The 24373-nt window shown below is 38.2% G+C and overlaps 1 protein-coding gene across 4 annotated transcripts; it reads left to right on the forward strand.

Moving 5' to 3' along the window:
• Positions 1-23985, forward strand: CD200 (CD200 molecule). 4 transcript variants are annotated; one of them, XM_028504520.2, is made up of 6 exons: positions 1-225; positions 9867-9948; positions 12899-13219; positions 15537-15809; positions 16959-17066; positions 22836-23985. In XM_028504520.2, the coding sequence occupies exons 1-6, from the start codon at positions 214-216 to the stop codon at positions 22841-22843; spliced, it is 804 nt and encodes a 267-aa protein (XP_028360321.1). In that variant the 5' UTR covers positions 1-213; the 3' UTR covers positions 22844-23985. The 4 variants fall into 4 exon arrangements, with proteins under 4 accessions (XP_028360321.1, XP_028360320.1, XP_035873978.1 ...); XM_028504519.2 differs by lacking the exon at positions 22836-23985 and adding an exon at positions 20992-21101 and having other exon boundaries at positions 76-225; XM_036018086.1 differs by having other exon boundaries at positions 87-225; positions 15542-15809.
• Positions 23986-24373: the final 388 nt, after the last annotated feature.

Here is a 24373-nt window from a genome sequence, read left to right on the forward strand (position 1 = left end):
CCCCTTGACTCTTTTGCGCTTTTCTGTGAGCTGGAGGACCTAGCGCGTGGGGGGCGGAGGGGGGCGGAGGCAAGGAAGCAGAGGTGGGCAGCAGGCGCAGCTGCTAGCCATCTAGCGTTTCTCAGCAGCACTCGAGGAGCACTGCCTGGGCCGGCATTAGATCTTCTGGACTTTCCAGCTGAAGCTGGCTACCCTGCTCGGCCAGGAGCAAGAATGGAAAGGCGGGTAAGAGAGGCTGAGCGAGGGAAGAAGGGCGCAGGGTGGGCGATGTCGTACCGATGGCCTCGGGTGGCGGCTGGCTGAGTGCGCAGGGCTGAAGCTGGCCCCCTATTCTGGTCTGAAGCTGTGTTTTCCACTTGGGATTTCCACGTGAACCTTGCTGAAAAGCTAATTTTGCTTTCCCAAGTGGTCTCCCGTCCTCCTGATATTCTGGTTCTGTTTCAATGCCTTAAAAAAAAAAAAGGATGCTGCCAGCTGGGGGCTTCAAAAGTCCACCTCTCCATCCAGATCATTGTCATCCGGGGAGTGGAACTGGACCCGGCGGCGCGGGTCCTCTGGGCAGGGTGCCGCAAGGAGGCTCACTCGCCCTGGCTGGGAGCCTGACTCGCTCTCGGTGAAGACTAAGAGAAAGCAGGCTCTCTTAAATTGTCCCAAGTCGGAGAATGGCTCCCTGTTGACACAGCTGGGTGGGGCTGCAGAATTCAGGGCTAAGGACCCTCTGGCGTCTCTCTCCACCCTCTGGGCCTTTGCTTGCGAAACAATAAAGGATCAGATAAATCAAGTTAAAACCCTGATATCTAGGTATCTAGGAGAGACAGACGTCTTGTTTATTCGGGATTTGTTTCTATGACATGAAATGAAGGGAAAGATTTTCATTTACATTGGCATAATTGGTTAAACATAAAATAACAATTAAGAAAAATAAAATCCCATTGCAAGTAATGCCTCAAGATAATTTTTTTCATGTATAGTTTATTGGCAAGACCACACAGCCAGTTATTTCAAATGTCTTTCTGAACAAAGGAGAATGGTGGCCATTGAGCTCATGTTTACTGCGTGTGGCACGCTCTTAACAATTATCCTTCAAAGGAAAACTTATTACCTGATTTTACAAGTAAAGAAACAGGCAGAGGGGTTGATTTTTCCAAGTCCATGTGACTATATGGGGTGGGATCAGGATTTGGACCTAGGAATTTTCAGGAGGAAAGGTATGAACAGAGGTGATGTAACTGGCAAGTATGCAGCTGTCAGGTAAAACCCAGGCTTCTGTGAAACCTGGCCCTCTTGGAGGTAGAAGTGCACTTTCTTCATGTCCATTGTTGTATACATGATTTCAATAATAAATTTAGCTACCTAACACATATTAGCATTTATTGTGTCTTAAGCACCGTGTTAAGTGCCTTAAATGCTTAATTCTTATGGTAACCCAGTGAGATAACATCACTTATTTATTTTTTACCCTTCTCGATATTAGCTATTGTAGTTTTTCAATTATCATTGATATTCAATATTATTTTATATTAGTTTCATGTGTATAGTTAGACATTTGTATACCTTATGAAATGATCCCCTTGATAAGTCTAGTACCCATCTGGCACCATATATAGTTATTACAATATTATTGACTGTATTCACTATGATGTACTTTACATCCCCATTACTCTTTTGTAACTGATGATTTGTACTTCAAATTCCTTCACCTTTTTTTTTACCCAGTCCCTTAACTTTCTCCCCTCTGGCAACCATCAGTCTTGTTCTATGTGTATATGAGTCTGTTTCTATTTTGTTGGTTCATTTATCTTATTCTATTTATTCTATTTATTTATTTATAGAGAAAGGAGAGAGGGAGAGAAACACCAATGTGTGGTTGCCTCTGGCATGCCCCCTACTGGGGATCTGACCCACAACCCAGGCATGGGAATTCCTGATTGGGAATTGAACCAGTGACCCTTTGGTTTGCAGGCTGGCACTCAATCCACACCAGCAGGGGCTATTTTGTTCTTTAGATTCACATACAAGTAAAATTATATGGTATTTGTCTTTCTTTGTCTGACTTACTTCACTTAGCATAATACCTACCAGATCCATCCATGCTATCACAAATGATAAGACTTCATTTTTTTCCTGGTCGAGTAATATGTACACATGTAGCACCATGTTTTTACCCACTTGACTATTGATGGTCACTTAGGTTGCTTCCATGTTTTGGCTATTGTAAATAATGTTGCAATGAACATAGGGGTGTGTGTATTCTTTCAAATTAGTATTTTGGGATATATATATATATATATATATATATATATAAAATCTATGTGTGTATATATATACAGAAGTGGATATACAGAAGTGGAATTGCTGGGTCATAAGGCTGTTCCATTTTTAATTTTTTTAACAGAAACTCCATACTGTTTTCCATAGTGTCTTCACCAATCTTCATTTCCACCAATAGTGCCTGAAGTTTCCCTTTCTTCCACATCTGTGCCAAACATGTGTTTGTAGATTTATTAATGGTAGCCCTTCTGACATGTGTGAGGTGATACAACATTGTGGTTTAATTTCCATCTCTCTGACACTAAGTGACATTGAGCATCTTTTCACATGTCTATTGAGTACCTGTATATCCTCTTTGGAGACGTGTCTTTCAGGTCCTCTACCCACTTTTAAATTGGATTATTTGGGGGTTTTGGTGTTGAATGAGTTCTTTATAAATTTTGGGTATTAACCTTATTGATGTATCATTGACGAATATGTTCTCCCAGTTAGTACATTGTCTTTTGGTTTTGTTGATGGTTTCTTTTGCAGAAACTTGTTAGTTTGATGTAGTGCCATTTATTTATTTTTCTTTTGTTTCTCTTGTCTGAAGAGATATATCAGAAAAAAAATACTGCTGAGAGCAGTGTCAGAGAGTTTCATGCCTATGTGCCTTAAATGCCTAGTTCTCATATGCTTAATTCTCTTAATGATTAATTCTATGTTTTCTTCTGGGGGTTTTATGGTTTTAACTTTTATATTTAAGTCTCTAATCCATTTGAGTTTATTCTTGTGTATGGTGTAAGAAGGTTGTCTAGTTTTACATTTTTGCATGCATTTATTTAACTTTCCCAACACCATTTGTTGAACACACTGTCTTTACCCCATTGTTTATTCTTGCCTTCTGTGTCAACATATTAATCGACCATGAAGATATGGGTTTATGTCTGTTCTTATGCCAGTGCCATGAAGTTTTGATTACTCTAGCCTTGTAGTATACTGATACCAGGTAGCATGATGTCTCCAACTTTGTTCTTTCTCATAATTGCTGTAACTATTTGGGGTCATTTGTGGTTCCACATAAATTTTTGGATTATTTGTTCAGTTCTGTGAAATGCCATTGGTATTTTGATAGGAATTGTGATGAATCTATAGATTCCTTTAGGTAGTGTGGACATTTTAACAATGTTGATTATTCCTATCCATGAACAAGGTACATGCTTTCATTTATTTGTTTCTTCTTGAGTTTCTTTCTTCAATGTCTTAAAATTTTCTGAGTACAGGTCTTTAACTTCCTTGGTTAATTTATTCCTAGGTATTTTTTCAATGCAATTGTAAATAGGATTATTTTCTTAATTTCCCTTTCCAATAGTTCATTATTGAGTCAAAAAAGTACAACTGATTTCTTCATATTAATTTTGTATTCTGTTGATGTACTGAATTTATTTATCAGTTCTAGTTGTCTTTTGGTGGAATCTTTAGAGATCTCTGTATAATAGTATTTGTCAACAAATAATGACAGATTTACTTCTTTCCAATTTGGATGCCTTTTATTTATTTTTCTTGTCTGATTGTTGTAGCTAGGTCTTCCAATGTTATGTTGAATAAAACTAGTGAAAGTGGACTACCTTGTTTTGATCCTGATATTAAGAAAAACACATTTTTTGCTTTTCCTCATTGATTATGATATTACTGTGGGTTGCCATATAGGGCCTGTATTATGTTCCCTCTGTTCCCACTTTGCAGAGAGTTTTTACCATTAATGTGTGCTAGATTTTGTCAAATGCTCTTTCTGCATCTATTGAAATGATCATATGATCTTTATCCTTTTCTTTGTTTCGTGTTAATTGATTTGCAACTATTGAACCTACCTTGCATCCCAGGAATAAATACTACTTGATCATGGTCTGTGATCTTTTTAATGTATTGCTGAAATTGGTTTGCTAATTTTTTAATAGATTTTATTCATCTATTTTTAGACAGAGGGGAAGGGAGGGAGAAACAGAGGAAAAGAAACATAAATGTGAAATAGAAATATTGATCAGTTGCCCCTTGCACATGCCCCAACTGGGAACTGAACCCACAACCTAGATATGTGCCCTGACTGGGAATTGAGCCAGTGACCTTGTGGTTTGCAGGAAAATGTTCAACCAACTGAGCCACACTGTACAGGGCTATAGGTGATATTTTCTTGTTCATTCAGCTGCCTTATGCTTTGTGATTGGGGAATTTAATCCATTTACATCAAATGTAATTATTAATAGGTACATATTTGTTGCCATTTTATTCTTCAAAAGTATGTTCCTCTTTTTTTTCTTTTATTTCTTCTTTCTCAACAAGTTCCTTTAACATTTCTTGTAATACTGGTTTGTTGGCAATGAACTCCTTTAGCTTTTTCTTCTCTGGAAACTCTTTATTTTATTTCTCCTTCAATTTTAAATAATATCCTTGTTGGGTAGAGTAGTATTGGTTGTATATCCATGCTTTTCATCACTTTGAATATTTTATGCCAATCTCTTCTGGCCTGAAAAGTTTCTGTTAAGAAATCAGCTGACAGTCTTTTAGAATCTCACTTGTGGGTAACTAACTTTTTTTCTCTTGCTGCTTTTAAGATTCTGTCTTTGTCTTTAACCTTTGTCGTTTTAATTATAATAATCTTGGTGTAGGCCTCTTTAGAGTTACCTTGTTTGGGACTTTGTATACTTCCTGGGCTTGTATATCTATTTCCTTTACCAGTTTAGGAGAATTTCCAGTTATTATTTCTCTAAATAGGTTCTCAGCCCCTTGTTCTCTTATTATTCTGGTATCCATGTGGTGCAAATATTGTTGTACCTGATGTTGTCCCAGGAGTCCCTTAAATTATATTTACTTTTTAAAATTATTTTTTCTTTTTGTTGGTCTGAATGAGTATTTTCTGTTATCTTGTCTTCCAAATCACTCACTTAGTCCTTGTGGGAGGAACTCCATCCAGCAGAATCCTCCTGTCTGCCACAGATGAGAAATAAGTCGTCCGGGACACAATCTTGCTGTTCTAGCAGGAAAGCGGGTGGCAATTCCCTCTAGTGGAGAACACCAAGAGCCTTTCTCCCAAATGGCTTTTATTGGGAATGGTATGTGTAGGTGTATACAGCATACATTCATAGTTCATCAATCAATGTCAAAAGACTATAGTCACACAAAAACAGGTATTATCTATAGATAACAATTGAAGGAACACAGGGATTTGTCATAAGTCGGGGTCTGTTAGTCATGCTGATGCCAGAGGGTCTTTAAGATGTGTTTCATGAGATAAGGAGTTTTACTCCTTATGCCTTGACCTTAAATACCCCGTTTATATCACCAGGGTTATACAAAACAAAGCAGAGCAATCTGCAAAGGATACAATGTACTTATCAGGCCTGGTTAGAGTCAGGTCATGCTTGCCACCTGTGTTTTTACTTGGTTTTCCAGGTAGACTTACTAGCCCCTTTCAGGGCTTTTTCTCATAGGGCTACAGTCTTGGAAACCACACAGAGTGGTCCCCAACAAGTCCCCTGCTTCATCTAATCTGCAGTTGATCTTTCCAACGTATTCTTCATTTCAGTTATTGTATTTCAGTAATTACTGAAATACAATATTTCAGTAATTATTTGGTGGTTCTTTTGGTGGTTCTTTTTTATGGTTTCTATGTCCTTCTTTCATGCTTACTATATTTATGTTGAAATTCTCAGTAAACTCCTTGAGCATACTTACAACCAAGTGTTTTGAATTCTGTATCTAGTAGTTTATTTGCCTCCATCTCATTTAGTTCTTTTTCTGAGAATTTCTCCTGTTCTTTTATTTGAGACATGTTTTTTGTTTCCCTGTTTTGGTTGCTTTTCTGTGTTTGTTGCTGTGTGTTAGGTAGATCTGTTACATCTCCCATTCTTGGCAGGGTGACCTTATGTAGTTGGTGTCCTGTAGGGGTTCAGTGATGCAGTTTTCTTAATCACCTGAGACTGGTGCTCCAGAAGTATCCCTTCTGTGGGTGGATATGACCTTTTGTAGTTGAGCCTCGATTGCTGTTGGTACATCAGTGTGTGTAATTGACCCTCAGGCTGATTGTCTATGAGGATTGGCTACCAGCACAGCACATGAAATGGAGCAGGATTTGCCCTCATAGTGTTTGGTGCCTGACGAAACTACCTTTTGGGTGTGTCACTTATGAAGCTAATTGAGTGGTGCTCTGTTGTGGTCTAAAGCCAGTCACAGGGTGTGTTGGTTCTGGGGTGTCTGGAGGGATTGGGCTCTGCTTCAGGTCAATGTCAGACTCTGCTGCAACCAGCCAGGTTACCTGTTTGGAACTACAAAACAATCTCCACTTGGTGGCTGTCTGTGGCAAGTCTGAATGTGTGTGGGAGAGGGTTGCCACTAGTACTGAGCAAAAGGTCCAAGGCAGCCTAAGACCTGCTACCCACCATTTGCCCTAAAGCTCAACTGCTAAAAGAGCCTTAGGCAGTATGCAAATTGCATGAGGCGGGGTTACAGGGAGTCACCGGGATGGTGTGAGGGGTGTTCATCAGGTTAAGACAGATTCAATTTGGTGCCAATGCTGAGCCTGAGGTTACTCAACAAAGTCAACCCTGCCTGGGGCCTGCAAACATTTGCAGTGGGGTGGGGTCTCAGAGAGTTGTCAGAATGGAGCTAATGGAGTTCACCAGGCCAGTACAGAATCAGGTTTGGTCATGTGAAGGAAGGGCTCGACACTGGGAAAGAGGCAGTTGTCCCTCCAACCCTCACCACGAAGGCACACAACTCACTTTCTTCCTGTAGTTCTCTGGCACTTCCCAAGCTTGACCAGACCTGGAGAGTTTTTAAAGAAAGAGTGAAATTCAGACCCAGGTTGGTTGCACCAAAAGAGCCTCCAATGATGGGTGATGTGTGAATTGGGTGGGGTGGGATATGAGGTAGTCATCAGTGTGAAGCTAGTGGAGTTTACGAGGCCAATGCAGAATGAGGTTTGGCTGTATGGGGTGGGGGAGGACTCAATACAAGAAAGATAGAGCCTGTTGGCCCTGTAGGAGGAGTGCTCAACAGAGACAGTGGTTAGTGTCTCCCCAGACCTCACAACTCAGTTTCTCTCGACATGTCTCTCACACTATCCAGCCTTCCAACCCCCTAGCCACTGTCACTTTGCTGGAGCCCAAGGTGAGTGCCTGTGAATGAGACTTTGTGTGCAGGCCCTATAAGAGGTTGGCCTGGGTTTCTAGCAGCCTTCTCACCCAGATGGAGGGAATCTCTGCTGATTTTCATAACCAGACGTTATATGGCCTTTTCTTCTTGACTTTGGTGTTTTGGGCTGGGGAGCCCTGTTTGGGGCTGAGATCCCTTGCACCTCAGGGGGACCTCTGCAGCTGATATATCCCTCTAGAGTCTTAACCACCATACGTGGATTGGATCCAGCCTGTTTTTCATCAGTGCCTCTCCTACCAGTCTCAGCATGGCTTCTTCTTTACATCCTTAGTTTTATGATTTCTGTTAGCAGTCTCCAGATGGTTCTCCAGGTTGATTGTTCTATAATTTAGTTGTAATTTTGGTGTGATCCTGGAAGGAGGCAAGTATAGCATCCTCCTACTCTGCCATCTTCACCAGATCCTCAACATCAGCACTTATTTAGTAATTATTTGTGTCTGTTACTATTCTAGGAGTTCTACATATACTACCTCATTTAATCTGTTACTGTTATTTTTTTTATCTTATGCAGGTAATAGCATTTTTCCTAATTCATACATCTAGTATTTCTGCTAGCCTCAAGTCAAATCAGCAAGAGCAAATATGCATAGATTTAATAACAAGGCTTTCCTTCTAATTTCCTTTGCCTCCATTACTGTGTCTTTGTTTCTTAAACATTGCTGGCTCCCACTTTACACATCTTGTGTTTTGGTGTGTGTCTGCTTTCTCTCTTGTCCTAAAACACAGATTTTCACTATGAAAGTCAACCCATTCTGCATTTCTCATCAGAGCCTTTGCTAAAATTTGGATTTCCACATGCAAGACAGTCATGTTTCGTTTTTTTAATGGTGAGCAATTAAAATGTCAAAGAACTTTTAGTTTCAGGCACCAAAGTTTTTAAATAGCAAGAGCCTAAGCATTTGAGTTTTTAAAAGCCCAAGAACACATGTTTATTCCAGAAAGAGTTAATGGGAAGAATGGAGGCTGATAGAAGCACTAGCTTTTCTGACCTTAGAGGAAATAAATATTTTTTTAGTCTGGGAGAGCAAAGAGGTACTGACTAATGTCTAGACTCAGACAGCAGTTCATGTCCTGAAAAGGTGGCCCTGTGCCCATCCCCCTGGGGTGGGGAATTCAGGAAGATGGTAAATAGAATTTACAGAGAGGGGTTGAAATCGAAGAACAGAAAGCATCTGTGCCTTGCTTTCCTGGGGGGAGGGGGCATGGGTAGGGAACAGTGGGAGAGATTTGCCTACCCATCATGGCAAGGAAACAGTAAAACAGAGGTCGCTAGATACACAGGAGTGTAGGCAGAGAGGCTTGTCATGCTTCCCTTTGCCCAGCACAGGAAGAATCCAGGAGCACGGAATCAGCAGAACAGGAGAACATGTGACAGAACAAGAGAGAACACCTTGTAAACACAAGATTTAATTGCACAGACTGATGATGCTGATAACTTTAGGGGAACACAGCAGCCTTAGTGATTGCCAGCATAGACAGATATTTGTTACCAAGGATGAGAAGCCCCCAGGAATATAGATGCAATGCCAGAGACTGGGACAATAGTGAAGTGTTGCGTTTGCAGACCCTGAATTGACAGATAATGCAACACTGACTGAAACTAAGTCTCTACCTTTAATTGGAAAGGTAACATGAAGTTCAGTTAAAGAGAAATGCATATTTCTTACTTTTATTATAGAAAAATCTAGAAGTAGCAAAAAATGTGAGGAAAAGTTATATTTCTCGCCCATATCCCTTATAATGAACACATACATGTAGACCAAGTAAAAAGATCCACGGGGCTGCTGCACAGAGGAATTAATCTCTCTACAATCTACCCACATTTTATAGCAAAATGATACCCAGAATAACATTCCTTCAAATACCAACATAGTATGTAGAAAAGTCAAGGATTTACACCCAGATACATGAAAATAAAGCAATGAAGAAAAAAAGAAAGCTATTACTGGTCTTTAAGAGGTACAATTTATATAAAATTTGCAGTCAGTTGTTATTGATAAGTCATTCCACTAAGTTACATTAGTAATATTAACAGATGTGGATTATTTTGGAGGTGGGTGGTCTCTAACATTACAGTCTCCATGTATGTATGGCAGTTTGTTTTTCCCAGAGACCTATGCCTTTGGGATTTTGCTCTTCACCATGGTGGCTTTAGGAGCAAGGCCTCAAATTGCTAGGGATGGACGTGATGAAGGAGCCACAATATTGCCTTTCCCTTTCTATATCCTGAGCACACTCTGTTATTTCTTTCATTTATAGTTTCTGGTTCTGCTTCCTCAACACCAAAGTTCTCTCGTAGTTAAAACTTGAGCTGCAACATTCTCTGGGATAGCGATGAGACTAAAGCTTCCTTAGCTTTGTCCACATCCAAATGCCCATATTTGTACTTTGCTCTCTGTCTTCAGGTGTTCGGGAAGTCCTTCTGTCATCTGTCTACCTACAGACTGATTTGGTTCTTGGCAGCAGTGATGCTATGCAGGGCACAAGGTAAAGATACTCAAATCCCCTGGGTGGAGCCCAGGAAACCTGATTCCTAGAGTGGAGACATTTTGGCCACTGTTGTTTCTGCTGTGCTGGTTCATTTGTCTGTATGAATTATTTAAATGTATAATTTGATTGGAGGAGTGGGTGTGGTTCTTTCTGCTTCCCAAAGCATTTTTGTTCTCAAAATGAAAGCAGACTTTGCTATTTAGACACTGTTTCTGTAGGTAAAACTAGGCATGAAAAAAATCTAAATTAAGATTTTTTTACATATTGAATCAAATAACTTTTGACACAATAATTACTGATATTTGTAAAGATATGGGAATGCTTGGGGGAGTATGAATGAATACAGCCTTTGGGGAGGTAATCTGGCAGCAAGCCTTAAAACTGGGTGTGCCCCTCTTTTACAGAAAAATATAGAAAATAATGAAACATAAATGTTATATAAGTTCACATAGTCTATTATAAAAAAACATGCCTGTGCTGTCCACTAATCTGCTACATTTCCTAGTTGTGCCAGACTTTGCTTCTCTGTTCCATTGGAGGTCACCCACCCCTCGCTTTACTGCTGGTCTTTTATCACCTGTGTGACACTGAGCTCCTTAGCCTTCACAGGTAAAGGAAGGACAGACTTCGTACCACCTGCAAAACAGGATTTACTGACTTACTGCGGGCAAAATCTATATAAACAGTAAAGAGTTACAAACATTCTGCTAAATGGTTTCTTTATAATTAAAGAGAAAAATCACCTAAGAAGTTAAAACTCTAACTTGGATCCCTCTCTACTCTCCATTCTGAAAGCAGCAATTTCTTCAAATCCCTGATTTGCAGAATCTCAACAAACTTTTAGGCAACCCAGTCCCAACAAGTGTTGTCCTCAGAACTTCTCACACCTACCAAGAGCACATCACACAAAACCTGGACTTAAACGATACTCAGGGGTTCCAATTGCATTTGTTACTATGTCCATCTTTTTATGCCTGATATGGTTGAGGAGGGGTTGTTGAGCGCATATTGTTTGTTTGTACTGACTTCTTTTTTCTAATTACATTAGCCAATATTTTATCTATATTATTAGTCTTAAAACAAAAGATTATGGTTTTTTATTGTCTCCATTTTGTGTGCTATTTCATTAATTGGTGATTTTGCCTTTGTTAATGAACTCCTTTTCCTTTTTCTCTTTTTTTTTGTTTTTGGTTGGAGGTGGAGGATGTCAGGAATTCTGTGTGTATTCATTTTTCAATCTCTCTTTTTTTTCCTAATAAATGAAGTAAGGATTAAATATTGCTCTCTCAGATCTGCTTTATCAATTTCAACAGACTTTAAGGTATTATATTCTCAATGTCATTTATAGTAATTTATAATTTTTGCTATGACTTCTAGTGTAATTAGTTAAAAGAAACGTCAATTTTTGATTTTATTGTGTTGTGCCTCATTCAAGGTCATAAGATAGCACATATTTTTGTGTCCTATTTCAAATTCAATTTTGGGTAATATTTCATGTGTCTTGGAAAAGATTGTTTATTGTCTTTTGGGTAAGAGGTTATAAATGCTTACATATGTAATTTAAATATAAATATTTGTTTTTCAAATCTTCTATGTTTTTATATTTGACTTCTTTTGCTTTACTTTCTTTTTTAATATATGAAAGTAAAAATTCTGAGAGAACTATGGAAATTCTCCCATTATGATGGTGGATTTATAATTTTTTTAAGTTCTATTAGCTTTTTATATTTTTGAGGTTTTTTAGATGCATAGAGATGTATGATTAATATATGTTATTTTAGATTGTTCCTTTTATTATTTTGAAATATATGTATATTTTATATATATATATATATATATATATATATATATCTTACAGTATTTTTGCCTTCCAGTCTCCCTTTTCTCTTCTTTTAAAAGTCTTATTGAACTGATGTTGAAACATTTCAGGTCTTAGAGATTTTCTTTAATTCCTTCCATATCGTAATCCCTTTGTGCTGCATTCTGGGAGAATTCCATGACCTGGTCTTTCTACATACTTACTCTTCAGTGATATCCATTCTGCTAAGTTCAACCAATCTCTGTAGATTTTATATATCTTATTCTCTACATCTCTAATTTTTACTATTTACAATGCTGGCTTCTTTTTACACTTAGGATATCACACTTATTCTTGTCCAAGTGTTTATTTATTTATGAAATCTTTCTTTGTTAGATATGAATTTTTGAACTTGTAAAGTTTACCGAACCTCTTACATTGTGCTAACTTTCACAAATGTTTAGCTATTTGTTATTATATTGAGATTCCCATTGAATAATCTATTTTGTCAATAAGAGTAGCCAGCATTGGAAGGCGAAGAAATTACTGCCATGCCTTATATTCTGCACTGCATTCAGCAAAACTGAGGCAATGTATGGACTGCTGCTTGTTGTCAAAGCTCTCTGCTATGGTCAGCCTCCTGGAACCTTGTCTGAGTTATGTTGCTATATTCACTCCAGCTTCCTGGAGGCAGACACCTTCCTTTGCAGGGCATGTATGTGGCATGTATATGGCTGTTAGATTTTTATTCATACTAATCACTCCGCTTACTGTCCATCAGCTCTTTCCTGCTCCTGGCTTCTACCTCTCCGAGCATAAACTCACTTGGTACTGCTTCTCTCTTTTCTGACAGTTTTACCTTCAGCCTTTTCCCACTACTTTCCAACATATAGAGATTCTTCACATAATTTTTTCACTGAGAATTAACTTCTTGTTTGTCTATTCTGCTACTTTTAAAGATGGAAAAAAATATATTTGAAATTGTATTAACCTAGCAACATCATAAATGTAGATGAATGTTCTCTTTGCATTTTCTTTATCTTTTCTATATTTGACTTTGGTCATGCATTGTTTTTAGTCAGAAAAACATGTATTTATATGAGTATTAAATTTTAAAATATACTTTTTTGTGTGATTCCATGATGAAAGTGCTGACCCAAGACAAAAGAGAGAAGCTGAACACACCTGCTTCCTTACAGTGCTTTCTGGAATCTTCCCAGGAAGTCTTGATTGTGACATGGCAGAAAGTCAAGGCTGTAAGTCCAGAAAACATGGTCACCTTCAGCAACGAACATGGGGTTGTGGTCCAGCCTGCTTATAAGAATAAGATGAACATAACTGAGCTGGGACTTCAGAACACAACCATCACCTTCTGGAATACCACTCTGGAGGATGAGGGGTGTTACAAGTGCCTCTTCAATACCTTCGGTGCCGGGAAGATCGTGGGAGAACCCTGCCTCATGCTCTTTGGTGAGAATCTCTGAGAATACTTTTTCTCTGACTAGAAATGTTATTTTCAAGAATGTTTGGAACATGGTGGTAGTACCTAGTTTTTCAGGGTCCTAACCCCAGAAATGCTTGTTAGAAGATTCTTAGCCTTTCATGTCCACTGTAACTATTACTATGTTACTGGAGAGTCCATGGAGCTACACTGAATTTCTGCCTGGAGTTATCTTTGCTTTGAGGAATCCTCTTGTCAGCAGGAACAAATTAAGGGCTAGGGTAAAGACAAGTTCTCCATAAGCAGTGATAGGATGCAGACCTGGCTTTGACATTAGCAATCATGTGACCACAGAAGAGTCTGGCCCACTCTTTGCACCAAAGTTGATTTCTCCACAAGAAGTGTGACATAGATTAACTATAGTGCCTCTAATAGCTTTAACACTTCTGGGTGTAAGATCAGAGCCAGGGTGGGCTAACCTGGGACCAGTTATGGTGGGCCCTCTCTTTTTGTTTCAGTGCAGCATTCTTAGGGTTGATAAGGGGACCTTGCAGTACAGGCTCTTCATACCTGATGTCAACTAGAAAATTAACTGGATAATAAACATATTTTTAAAAATCTAAGGCCTAGTTAGACAAGATTCCTTTCCTCTTAACTGACACATAGCTGAGATAAAGAATTGAGAAGTAGGAATGAGGGGTATCTGTGGAGCATGGCACTCTTAGTAGTGGTTTTAGGAGGGAAGAGACCAGCTTAGACGGGCTTATTAGGAATGTTCACATTGGAGTTTGAGCACACCAAATATATTGGACATAGGGCAAGAGAAGGCTAAGTGGATAAGAATGCAACAGAGGGATGACGAGTACATAAGAATGCAAGGGAGGAAATCTTTCACTTATTAGACTATAATGAATCCTCTCTTCAGGATCTTACATTGGGCCTTCTTCATATCTACTTCTTTCTTTCTATCTCTCTCAGCCTCTCTATTGCTTCCCTCTCTTTCCAATCCTCCCTCCTGCTATCATTCCTTTCCTTTTTTCCTCTCTTCACTTCTTCCTCTCATCCTCCCTCTCTCCATCTTTTCCTTCCTCCCTTCCTTCCTCCTGTCTCATTTTTCTTCTTTTTCCTTCTTGTGTCATATGTTTCTCATTTCTGTCTCTCTTCCATTTTCCTTTGCTCATCTTTCTCTTTTTCTGCTATTCCCCCTCCTTTACTCATAATCTTTTTTTATTTCTTTTTGCCTGAAAATCAGAGTCTTCTGAGTCTTCCAGCTAGTAATATTGTTGTTCTTTTCTACACTGACCATTTCTAGACACACTGAGCTTTTATCTATCATTCTTTGATATACCAGAGAGCACCCGTCATCCATTCTCAGCCATAATCACCTTTATCTCTCTTTCCCAGTACTCATTGGTGTTAGTCATCTCGGCCTTCTTTGGACAGAGTCACAGGCCTTATAGCCCTATTTCCTCCAACCCACTGCCACTCATCCTCCTCTTGAACTTCTAAATACAGACCACTTTTTAATTTAGCACTGCCCTCTAATTATCTTGTGGGCTACAAAGCCAACCACAGAAAGATACGTCTGTATTTTGTTCTGCAGAAATAAAATGTATTCCAGTGAAAATGAATCCATTAGTCAAAAGGGACTTTAAAAAGGGGAACAGGGTAAAGCTGGCCTAAAAATAATGTCCTTTTTCCGTAAGCTAGTTATGTTTTCTTAATTTCATAAGGTGATCTCCAAGGTCCTTCAACTGTCATTTTATGATTTTCTGGTTATTGGCTATGAATTTCCAATTTGCATTTTGTATAGGTATGCAACCAGGGATTTTCCAAGTTCTTCTGTACAACTTAGTTCTTGGTTCAGTTCCAAAAAGAAAACTGTTGTCACTAAGCAACAGTCCCTCAATGGGCTCTGTGCTCTGAAACTGCCCTGGTGCTTCTGATGGGTGCAGGCTACGTATATGGAGGTGCCCATTGGTGGTCATTGTCAAACTATTTGTGAGTGATACCCAGAAAAAGGGAGAGATGCTTCATTGCTCATGAAAAAGGAAAACAGAATAATTGGGTTCAGGACTATTTGAGAGGGAAGACGTCCTTTGTCCATTCAGCTAATTTACCTACAAACTACAGAGAGGATTATTTGGTCACAGGGTTGTACGATGCCAGTCCCCATCTTGCAGATGAGAGAATTACACATAGGCAGAACGTAGAAGGCCTCAGTTGGGATGGACACACTACCTTATCTATCTAGTCCCCATTCTGTCATTTCTCTTGGGAGGGTAAAAACTCAAGCAAGGTAACTAACTGACGGCAGACAATCTTTTTTTTTTTTTTTTGTCCCAGTACAGCCCACGGTATTCCTTCACACTAAATTCTTTGACGGCCACCTAAATGTCACTTGTTCTGCCAATGCCCGCCCAGCCCCTTTGGTCTCCTGGAAGGTCTCTGGGTCAGGAATGGACAACAGTACTGAGACTATCTCACATCCTAATGGGACTACATCTGTCATCAGCGTCCTTCAGGTCAAAGACCCCAAGAATCAAGTGGGGAATGAGGTGATCTGCCAGGTGCAGCATCTGGGGACTCTGACTGACTTCAGGCAGGCCCTAAACAATGGTAAGAGAATGAACATGGGCAAAAATGGCTGTGGTCACACCTATGTACACACATCTGGAAAGTGGAGAGTGTTCTGCAGAACCTCTCAGCCTCTTAGCAAAGAAGCTAATGAGGAGAAAATGGATTAACTAGGGAAAGAAAAAACAGAGTTGAGGAAGCCAATAAAGCCAATGTTATTTTAGTAAATGTGGCATGGCTCCCACATACCAAATGCTGAGATCCATTCACTCATTTATTTTCTATGCTAATATATTACTGAGTATCTGTTGTGTGCCAGGCTTCATAATAGTGAGCAAGACTCAGAGATCATGTAATTGGAAAATATTGAAGTGGCTGAGCAATTGAAAAAACTGCATGTTAAATGCTTTCATAAGAAAGCTATAGTGCAGCCCTGGCCAGGTAGCTCAGTTGGGTAGAGGATTGTCTCAATACCCCAAAGATATGGGTTTGATCTCTGGTCAGGATGCATACAAGAAGTAACTAGTGAATGCATATATAAGTGGAACAACAAATTGATGTTTCTCTCTCTTTCTCTCCCTCTTCCTCTCTTTATAAAATCAATAAGCAAAAGAAAAAAACCCACAAAATTTAAGTTATAGTGTAGCAATATTTCTGAAAAAACGATAATCTGAAAAAGAATGTGTTTCCTTTTCAAAGAATGCCAAAAGTAACTTATAATGTTTATAATGATTTTTCCCTTTATAGTTCTCTGTATTTTCTAAAACTTCCTCAATAAACATATTACTTTAATGGAGAGATATGGCAAATAGACCTCTAAACAAGCTTTGGTTCTACCACTTACTATGCTGATTTTAGGTTTAATTTCTCTGAGCCTCAGGGTTACTTTTTTTAATATTAGATAATAATGATAGTACCTAATTCTTGGGCAATTTTGAGGATTAAATGAGATAATACATTCAAAACTCTTATTACATAGTAATTACATAAAACATATTAGCTATTATTATCTAAATGTTTTAAAAATAATATGTTATGAATATAGACATCAATATGTATACGTTTAATAATAATTTTCATTGAGAGCTTAACTCCAGTAAAAACTCACCACAACTATTGCTTTATTCTTTTTTCCTCAAAAGCTTCCTTTTATGAATTTGTTTTACCTCTTTTTCCCTCCAATATCTGCAGGCTTTTGGTTTTCAGTTCCACTACTGTTAAGTATTGTTTCCCTGGTAATTCTTCTGATCTTAATCTCAATCTTACTATACTGGAAACGTCGCCGGACCCAAGACAGAGGTGAGCTGTTACAGGAAGTACAAAGAAGGAAACATGATTTTTTAATGATAATTTGGTAGTCATATGAAGATATAAATAAGGGAATGGCAACGGGTGCTTTGTTTATTGTTTCCATATTACATAAATGTTCATGATATTTTGAAACAACAGTTCAGTATCATTGTCTTGCAATTGTACATTAAACTGGGTGTTTCTGCTTTTGATTTGCTGACATTGTTTAAAGGCTAATTGTTTTGTAAATTGAGAGTAAGGGCTGATGAGAAGAAATGTAGGAAATGTTTTCTGATGACTATGAAATCATATGATGACAAAACCAAAGAAAGGAGTTTGCCACCCATGCTGTATTCTTTCTATCCATTAATGAGGGGAGGAAACTATTCTCTTTTTATAGCATTCCATAGGCCAGCTATTCTATTTAAGAGACTATGAAATTGTCCAGTGTGATCATTAATTAAGTAGTAGTTTCTGTGTTACACTCTGACTGTCTCAAACATTTTAAGCAACATACAGGTGACCCACATGTATATAGCTGTATCATGTCATTCTGCCCTCATAAATTCCTCTCCATCCCCCCCAGCATCTATCACAGTGTCTTATGTATACTATATATAAATATTCATTAAAATAGTAAATGAATGAGTTAATGAATAGAAGGGCAGATTTAAAAACTGATTTTTTTAATTTCCCTTTTCTTATTATAAATTCAGTACCTTGTAAATGCTGAGTCTAAAACATTGTGAGACATTATAAGATGAGAGATGCTATAAAACAGGAGGAGTCAGCTAGATGCTATAGAATCAGCTAGAGAGAGAGAGTTACATTTCTTTGGTTTCTGGAGACATACATAGTTTATTAAAGCCAGTGCAAAACTGCTGTTTATGTTGGGTGTGATGGGAATTTCCTAGGGTGAAAGGGTAAAAGTTTACTCCATCTCAGATGACTGAAAAAGTTAAGGAAGAAAAAAAATATTGGCTTTGAGTGTTATTTTAGATGTCCGTTAAAAATCTCACTCAAATGCAACCTTTTTTTCTTTTAATTTTATGTCTCATAGACTAATATCTTTCAGGTTCTAGGTTTGTTGAGCACTTAATTTTGCATAAGACTTTTACAAATAACAGATTAATTCTTGTGGTTTTATAAGAAAGGCAAGAAATCTTGTGTGTCAATTACCCCTTCACAGAGTAGGTAAATGCATTTGCTCTGTCAGGGAGAAGACATTGCAGACCAGCTGATGTTATTGCACATAAATATAAGCCTATAGACCTCATGAGCAATCTGTAGAATGTCAAAAGCATTCTGCTTTTATCCGAACATTTTACTTTTCCAATTAGGAACTGAAGCCTGGAGAGGAAAGCTGACATTTCATCCCTCAGGTCACACAACTAGTAGTTTACAACAGTTTTCGGCCTCCCCGGTCTCCTGACCGCTGCCAGGATGTTCTTCCAGTCAAGATGCCCTGGAATCCAGACTTCAAAGGCGCTGTTGTTTTCAGTTGCACTTACTTCATTCTGTGCTTGCTGTCACTGCTGTGTTCTTTTGGAAAGTTTAAGCAGAAAAGTACAAAGTGTTCAAATTCATTTTTAAAAGTCCCTTTTGGACAAGAATCATAATACAGTCTATTTAAGCCTGAGGTGAATTCCACTAGAAAGGGGCATTTGGAAAACAGTATCTTTTGCCATTCAGTCAGTCACGGATTTCTGGGAAACATAATTAATTATTCGATGCCTAATCCAGTTCCTGAAACAAAGAGTCAGCTTATCTCTGTACCCAGGCTTTTTCTCATTTGTGGAATATAGTAGTTCCCCCTTATCTCAGGGGAATATGTTCCAAGGCCTCCAGTGGATGCTGCAAACCATACATAGTGCTGAATTCTATAGATATTATGTTTTCTCCTATACATTCATACCTATGATAAAGTTTACTTTATAAACAAAGCACAGTAAGAGATCAACAACATCTAATGATAAAGTAGAACAGTGATAACAGTATACTGTAATAAAGTTATGTGATGGGGCATTATTACATAAAATAAGGGTTATTTGAATGCAAGCACAGCAGATACCTGCAGCTGCAGTTGATCTGATAACCTAGATGGCTACTAAGTGACTAATGGGCCAGAAGGATATGCAGCATGGATATGCTGGGCAAAGGGGTGATTCACACGCCGGTGGGATGGCGTGCAGGCATGCAAGATTTCAATACGCCATTCAGAACGGTGAAAAATTTAAGTAGTAAGAGGTAGAAGGGGTCAAATATACAAGGGGGGGGCAAAAAAGGAATCAATTTATTAAAAACTGTGTATTCTAATGTGCTTAAACTTCAGTCACTTTCAAAGTACTCTCCATTTGGTGCAATACACCAATGGAGACATTTTTTCTACCACTCAAAAGTTTTTGAACTCATCAATTAGGATGCCTTTTAGTGCTTCTGCCATTTTGTGTTTCACTTCTTCCACATCAGTTTTCCTTTGAGGACTTTTTTCAGCCAGGGAAATTAAAAGTAAGTCACTAGGGGCAAGATCAGGTGAATAGGGAGCGTGGGGCACAGGGGTCATGCTATTTTTTGGTCAAAACCACTGAACACTCAGCAGTGTGGGCAGGTGCACCCATAAATCATCCGTCATGAGATGGGCAAATGCATTGAAAGAGCCTTCAAAAAAAATTCACTGAGGCCAAGTGCACCCCCTCACAACAACTCCAGCTGGTACACTGATACAGGTGGGCTCTTAGAGCACTCACCTAGTGGGGGAAGCCTGTACTACAAGGGGTCTGCCTTCCAGAAGATAATTCTGGTTTTTGGAGAGGTTCCCCCTCATATGATGATGGGAGGAACTTTGACTTAGGGTGGTGAACAACATGCAGCACATAGATGATGAATTATAGAATTGTATACTTGAAACCTATTTTATTAATCAGTTTCAACCCAATAATTTAATTTAAAAACTTGGGAATTGTTTATTTCTACAATTTTCTACATTATATTTTAGACTGCAGTTGACTGCAGGTGACTGAAATGGTGGAAAGCAAAACTGTGAGTACAAGGGAACTGCCATGAGCAACCAAACCTGTATCAAATCTTGTGAGCACTGGGAATGCCGTTCACTGATGATGTCTTCCTCACATATGGGCAACTCAGTTAACTACACTTGTGTTTTGAGTGACTGGATTTTTTGGCTGGTTTCAAAAATTTTAACAGCCAGATCACTTGATCCCATATATCTAAATAGCTAGTAAAACCAGTTGTTTATGGACACTTAAATGTTCAAGGCTAAGGAAATACTGGTTTAAGACCAAAATTTAAGTTGCACAAAGTTGGAAGAAGGGGAAGAAAATCATTTTTATTTCTTCAAGTGACAAATTCTGATTGTCAGTCTGTGGAAAAAAAATGAATAGTCCTACTGCCTTTGCTTTCCATCTTTCCTTTTACTTTTGGTTATTTTTTTCTCTTTTTCTTTTTCATTTGTTGAAAACTTAAAACTTTTGGATGGGCAGCGAAAATGTCTCCAAGATTCTTGACTTGATTTGAAAAATGGTGACGTAACTAAAAACAGAGGGGAACTGAGTGTGTGTGTGGGTGAGCATGCATGCACTTGGTCTGTGGGGAGAGGAGAGGTGAAGTAGCTCTTGAACTCACTGAATGTGAGTAGACAAAGCATAATCTCCATGAGCTGCTCAGTAGGGAGACACACCTGGTAGGTAAGGAAAATTTGTGAAGTTTCAACTCTTTGTTAGTTAAATGACCTAAAAAAGCTCATTTTAGGTCAAAATCACTTATTGGCTGCTCACAAAAGCATAAGCAAATTGATAGTTTTTAGACAGAGGCATAATCTGTAATAACTACATTATTTTTATGAAGATCGACTCTGTTTACTTTTCTTGTGATTTTGTATAATGCCAGAGAGTATGATTTTGATTTTTCTCCACAGTTAAGCTGTCTAATGAAGGAAGGTATGATGAGTTAGAGGCAATTTCTCTTTGCACCATTCCTGAAGGGATCATTGTAGTTACTTCTCATGAGACTGCAACAGTAAGATAATATGTTAATAGGTTTTCAAAGAACTTTTTTTCTTTTATGAATCAATTCCTTTATTACTGAAATAGAAAATGAGAAAAAATTAAAATTTCCTGGGGAAATTTTCCACCATCCTATGACAGTTATTTCTTTTTTTATTATTGTTGTTCAGTTACAGTTGTCCCACCTTTTTCCCCATTGCTCTCCCCTGCCCCGCCCCCCCTCAGTCAACCCCCACCCCATTGTCTGTGCCCATTAAAACCAAATTGATGTCACAAATCTGTGCTTTCCACATCTACAATCAAGTTAATCTGGGTTTGAGAATAATCTTTTATTGCTCATTAGTCAACCCCAAAATGATTACATGCTTCTCAGAAACAGAACTTCACTTCAGGGCAAATCAGTGTAGTCTATCACTTAATTTTTAGAAATTTTTATTTTGAGTAGCAGTTTTCTTTTGCTTCATTGACATAAGGCTGAACTAGAAAACAATAGAAAATTTAGACAATCATATGAAAATCATGTTCCAAACTTCACTTTTTCTTCAAGAATATATCTATGTCATATAGAAGTGTTTTGGTTTTTACCCACGCTATCTGTATTATTACTTTGATTTCTTTCACTTCACTTCACAATAATCTATCTTACTAGTGGGCTCTTTGCAATGATAACAATGGCAGTGTGAGTGAAACACTACATCCTGGGCAGGGTCATGTTACTCTCTCCCATTTTAAACTTAGTACTCTGCCAAATAGCAGAGATGATCAATAAACAATTTGTAATGGGGAAACTGGTGATTAGTCGGAAGGACAATACAAAAAAAATGTGTTTCCAAAAATAATATAAGAATATTTGCTTGGCAAAATAATTATATTTATGCTTTCCAGATCAAAGTTGGATGAGTGGTAATTCTCATCCTTACCCCAGTTTCCTCACAGTTCTAGGAAGAAGAAATGTAATGCATTACATGAGAAAAGTGTTAAGCAACCTTTACTGAAATCCTAGGTCAGAATTGCTGTGATAAATTTTGCATTCCAAGGCCTATTTTTCTACAAAATTTTACCCTTGAATGAGTGCAAATGCCACTTAGATAAAAATTTCATGATATAATCTGGTCATGAAGTTATTAGTTAAAAGACCTTTGACCCTGGGCATTCATTCTTGCCTGAGCAGTTGTGTGTCTTTTGCCACAGACAGCTCACACTGGAAACACTGGCAATATTCAAACATGCAGAGCTCTCCAGGGTTTGGTAAGAAATATTAAGATTACAGAGTGAGAAATAGCACCAAGACAAAATTCCAGGTCTTTTGTTTCTGTCTGCATGCTGTAGGGAGGCCCATGTCCTCCCACTTTCAGTGCTAGCAAGCTAATGGCCCTGGAAAGGATCTCCATTTGTCTTCTCTGTGACCATTCCTAAGCTTATGCCCAACAAGTCAGTATCCATGGGAAACAAAGCTCAAGATCTTATAAATAAAATACATATAGATCATTTGGAGTTCTTGAACATGTTCTTTTACTTGTAGTCTTAAGTGATTTTGCACACCTTTATTCCCTAGAATTACCTGTCTTTTAAAGAGAGTCACATTCCCTTCACATCACATTTCATCAAGCATGTCTAATTCCGTATCTTTGCTGAAGAAATTTGCATGAGGATAATTCTACATTTATTGATCTTTCTGTTATTTATCTTCTTAAAATCTATTAGGACAGAAATTATAAACGTGCAAAGTTAAAATCTTGGTTTTTCTTTTATTCAGAGCCTTAGAAGAGTCACAGAACCCTGAACATTAGTCGCTGGTCTACTTGAATCTGATGCAGGAAGAAAGCAGGAGAAAAAGGGTCATCTCCAGGGACCTATGAGAGCAAAAGAGATGGAAATTAAAGACTTAAGAATTTCAAGACTTTCTACTGCCATCTAAGCTCCCAGTACCTGTGTGAGTTCCCAGATGAAGTCATTCAACCTCTCAGGTCTGTTGTAGGAACTGATTTTGTAAAGCAATGCAGTGTCATGCTACTGAATGGATGCCGGACTCAGAATCAGCGGCCACAGCTGGTGGCCGACTTCGCCTGAGACTGGCAACAACCCTGTTAATCACATTATTCAGAGCATCTCCACGAAGCATCCAGAAAATTAAGGAGCTGGGCCAAGATCATTTGCCATTCTGCTCTAAAAAATGAAGGAATCCTGGAAAAAGGAAAAAAATATGAAAAAGAGAAAAAAATTGGGAAGGTTAAGGACCAAAGAACTTTTTTCTGCAATTACCTTTTGCTTTTCTGTGGCAGTTCCATCTCTTCTTCCCTGTTCTTAGGTTCATGAGTCTGTTTCCTTGTCACTTGCTATCTAGTCCACTGCCTGCTTCCTGCTTTAATAGCTGCTCTCTCTAGAACCCTTGGTTTCACTGCTGTCCTTCACGTAGTGCTGTGACATTTAACACCATGAAAATGGGATTGAATTTATTGTGAAATAACATTGGTGACTTCAATTTTACTTACCTATTTTTATAGCAGAATAAATATTGTTAGCCTTAGATAGCAGCTCACACTTGTTTAAAAAAAAACAAAAAAGCATGCATTCTTTGTCCATTTGTCTCATAATATGACCTGGCCCTATTTTAGTCATTCTGCATTCAGACTAGTATAATGAAAATATATTATAAAAACAAGCATTGAGGATGTTTCCTAAGTAGCAATTGGCGAGTTCGAATGTTTTGTTTCTCCTGTCTTCTCTCTCACGAGTTCACTCTTCCCAGTAGTAGAGGAAGCATGTATGGGCGTGCAATTCCCTTTGTCCTAACTATTTTGTTTTAACTAATGGAATAATTTTTGAACTCCTTAATAATCCTGAAATCAAATTAGTGATTTTTTCAGTATCTTTTGCTTTCTTGTCTCTATCCAGTGACCTAGAAATGGACACTTAAGTTGTTTTCACTTTTGAATTGGGTATTTATATATTTAGTAACTTTTTCAGGTGTTATTTAATTATGTATTATTTCTTATATTTGTATAAGATATTGAATTAAAAGTTTCAACTCTAAATATTTGTTTCTCTATATTCTCTTGGGACATGTGGGAAACATGGATGTTGATGATGGTCTTTGTAGTTTCCCTCCATGTGTAAAACCCTCACCTCCACTCTCTCTCACCCTCTAAAGATGCCCTTGAGATTTCTGATCATTCACAGTGTCACAAATCAGATTTCTCTGATGTTCCTGGTTACCTCAGACAGTTTTGGATTCAGTAAGAATTACCACCCTGCCTCTGGTTTTGCAGTATTTCTGGTATCTCAACTACCACA

Source organism: Phyllostomus discolor, chromosome 2 (genome assembly GCF_004126475.2).
Source record: "Phyllostomus discolor isolate MPI-MPIP mPhyDis1 chromosome 2, mPhyDis1.pri.v3, whole genome shotgun sequence".
Taxonomy (NCBI): Eukaryota; Metazoa; Chordata; class Mammalia; order Chiroptera; family Phyllostomidae; genus Phyllostomus; species Phyllostomus discolor.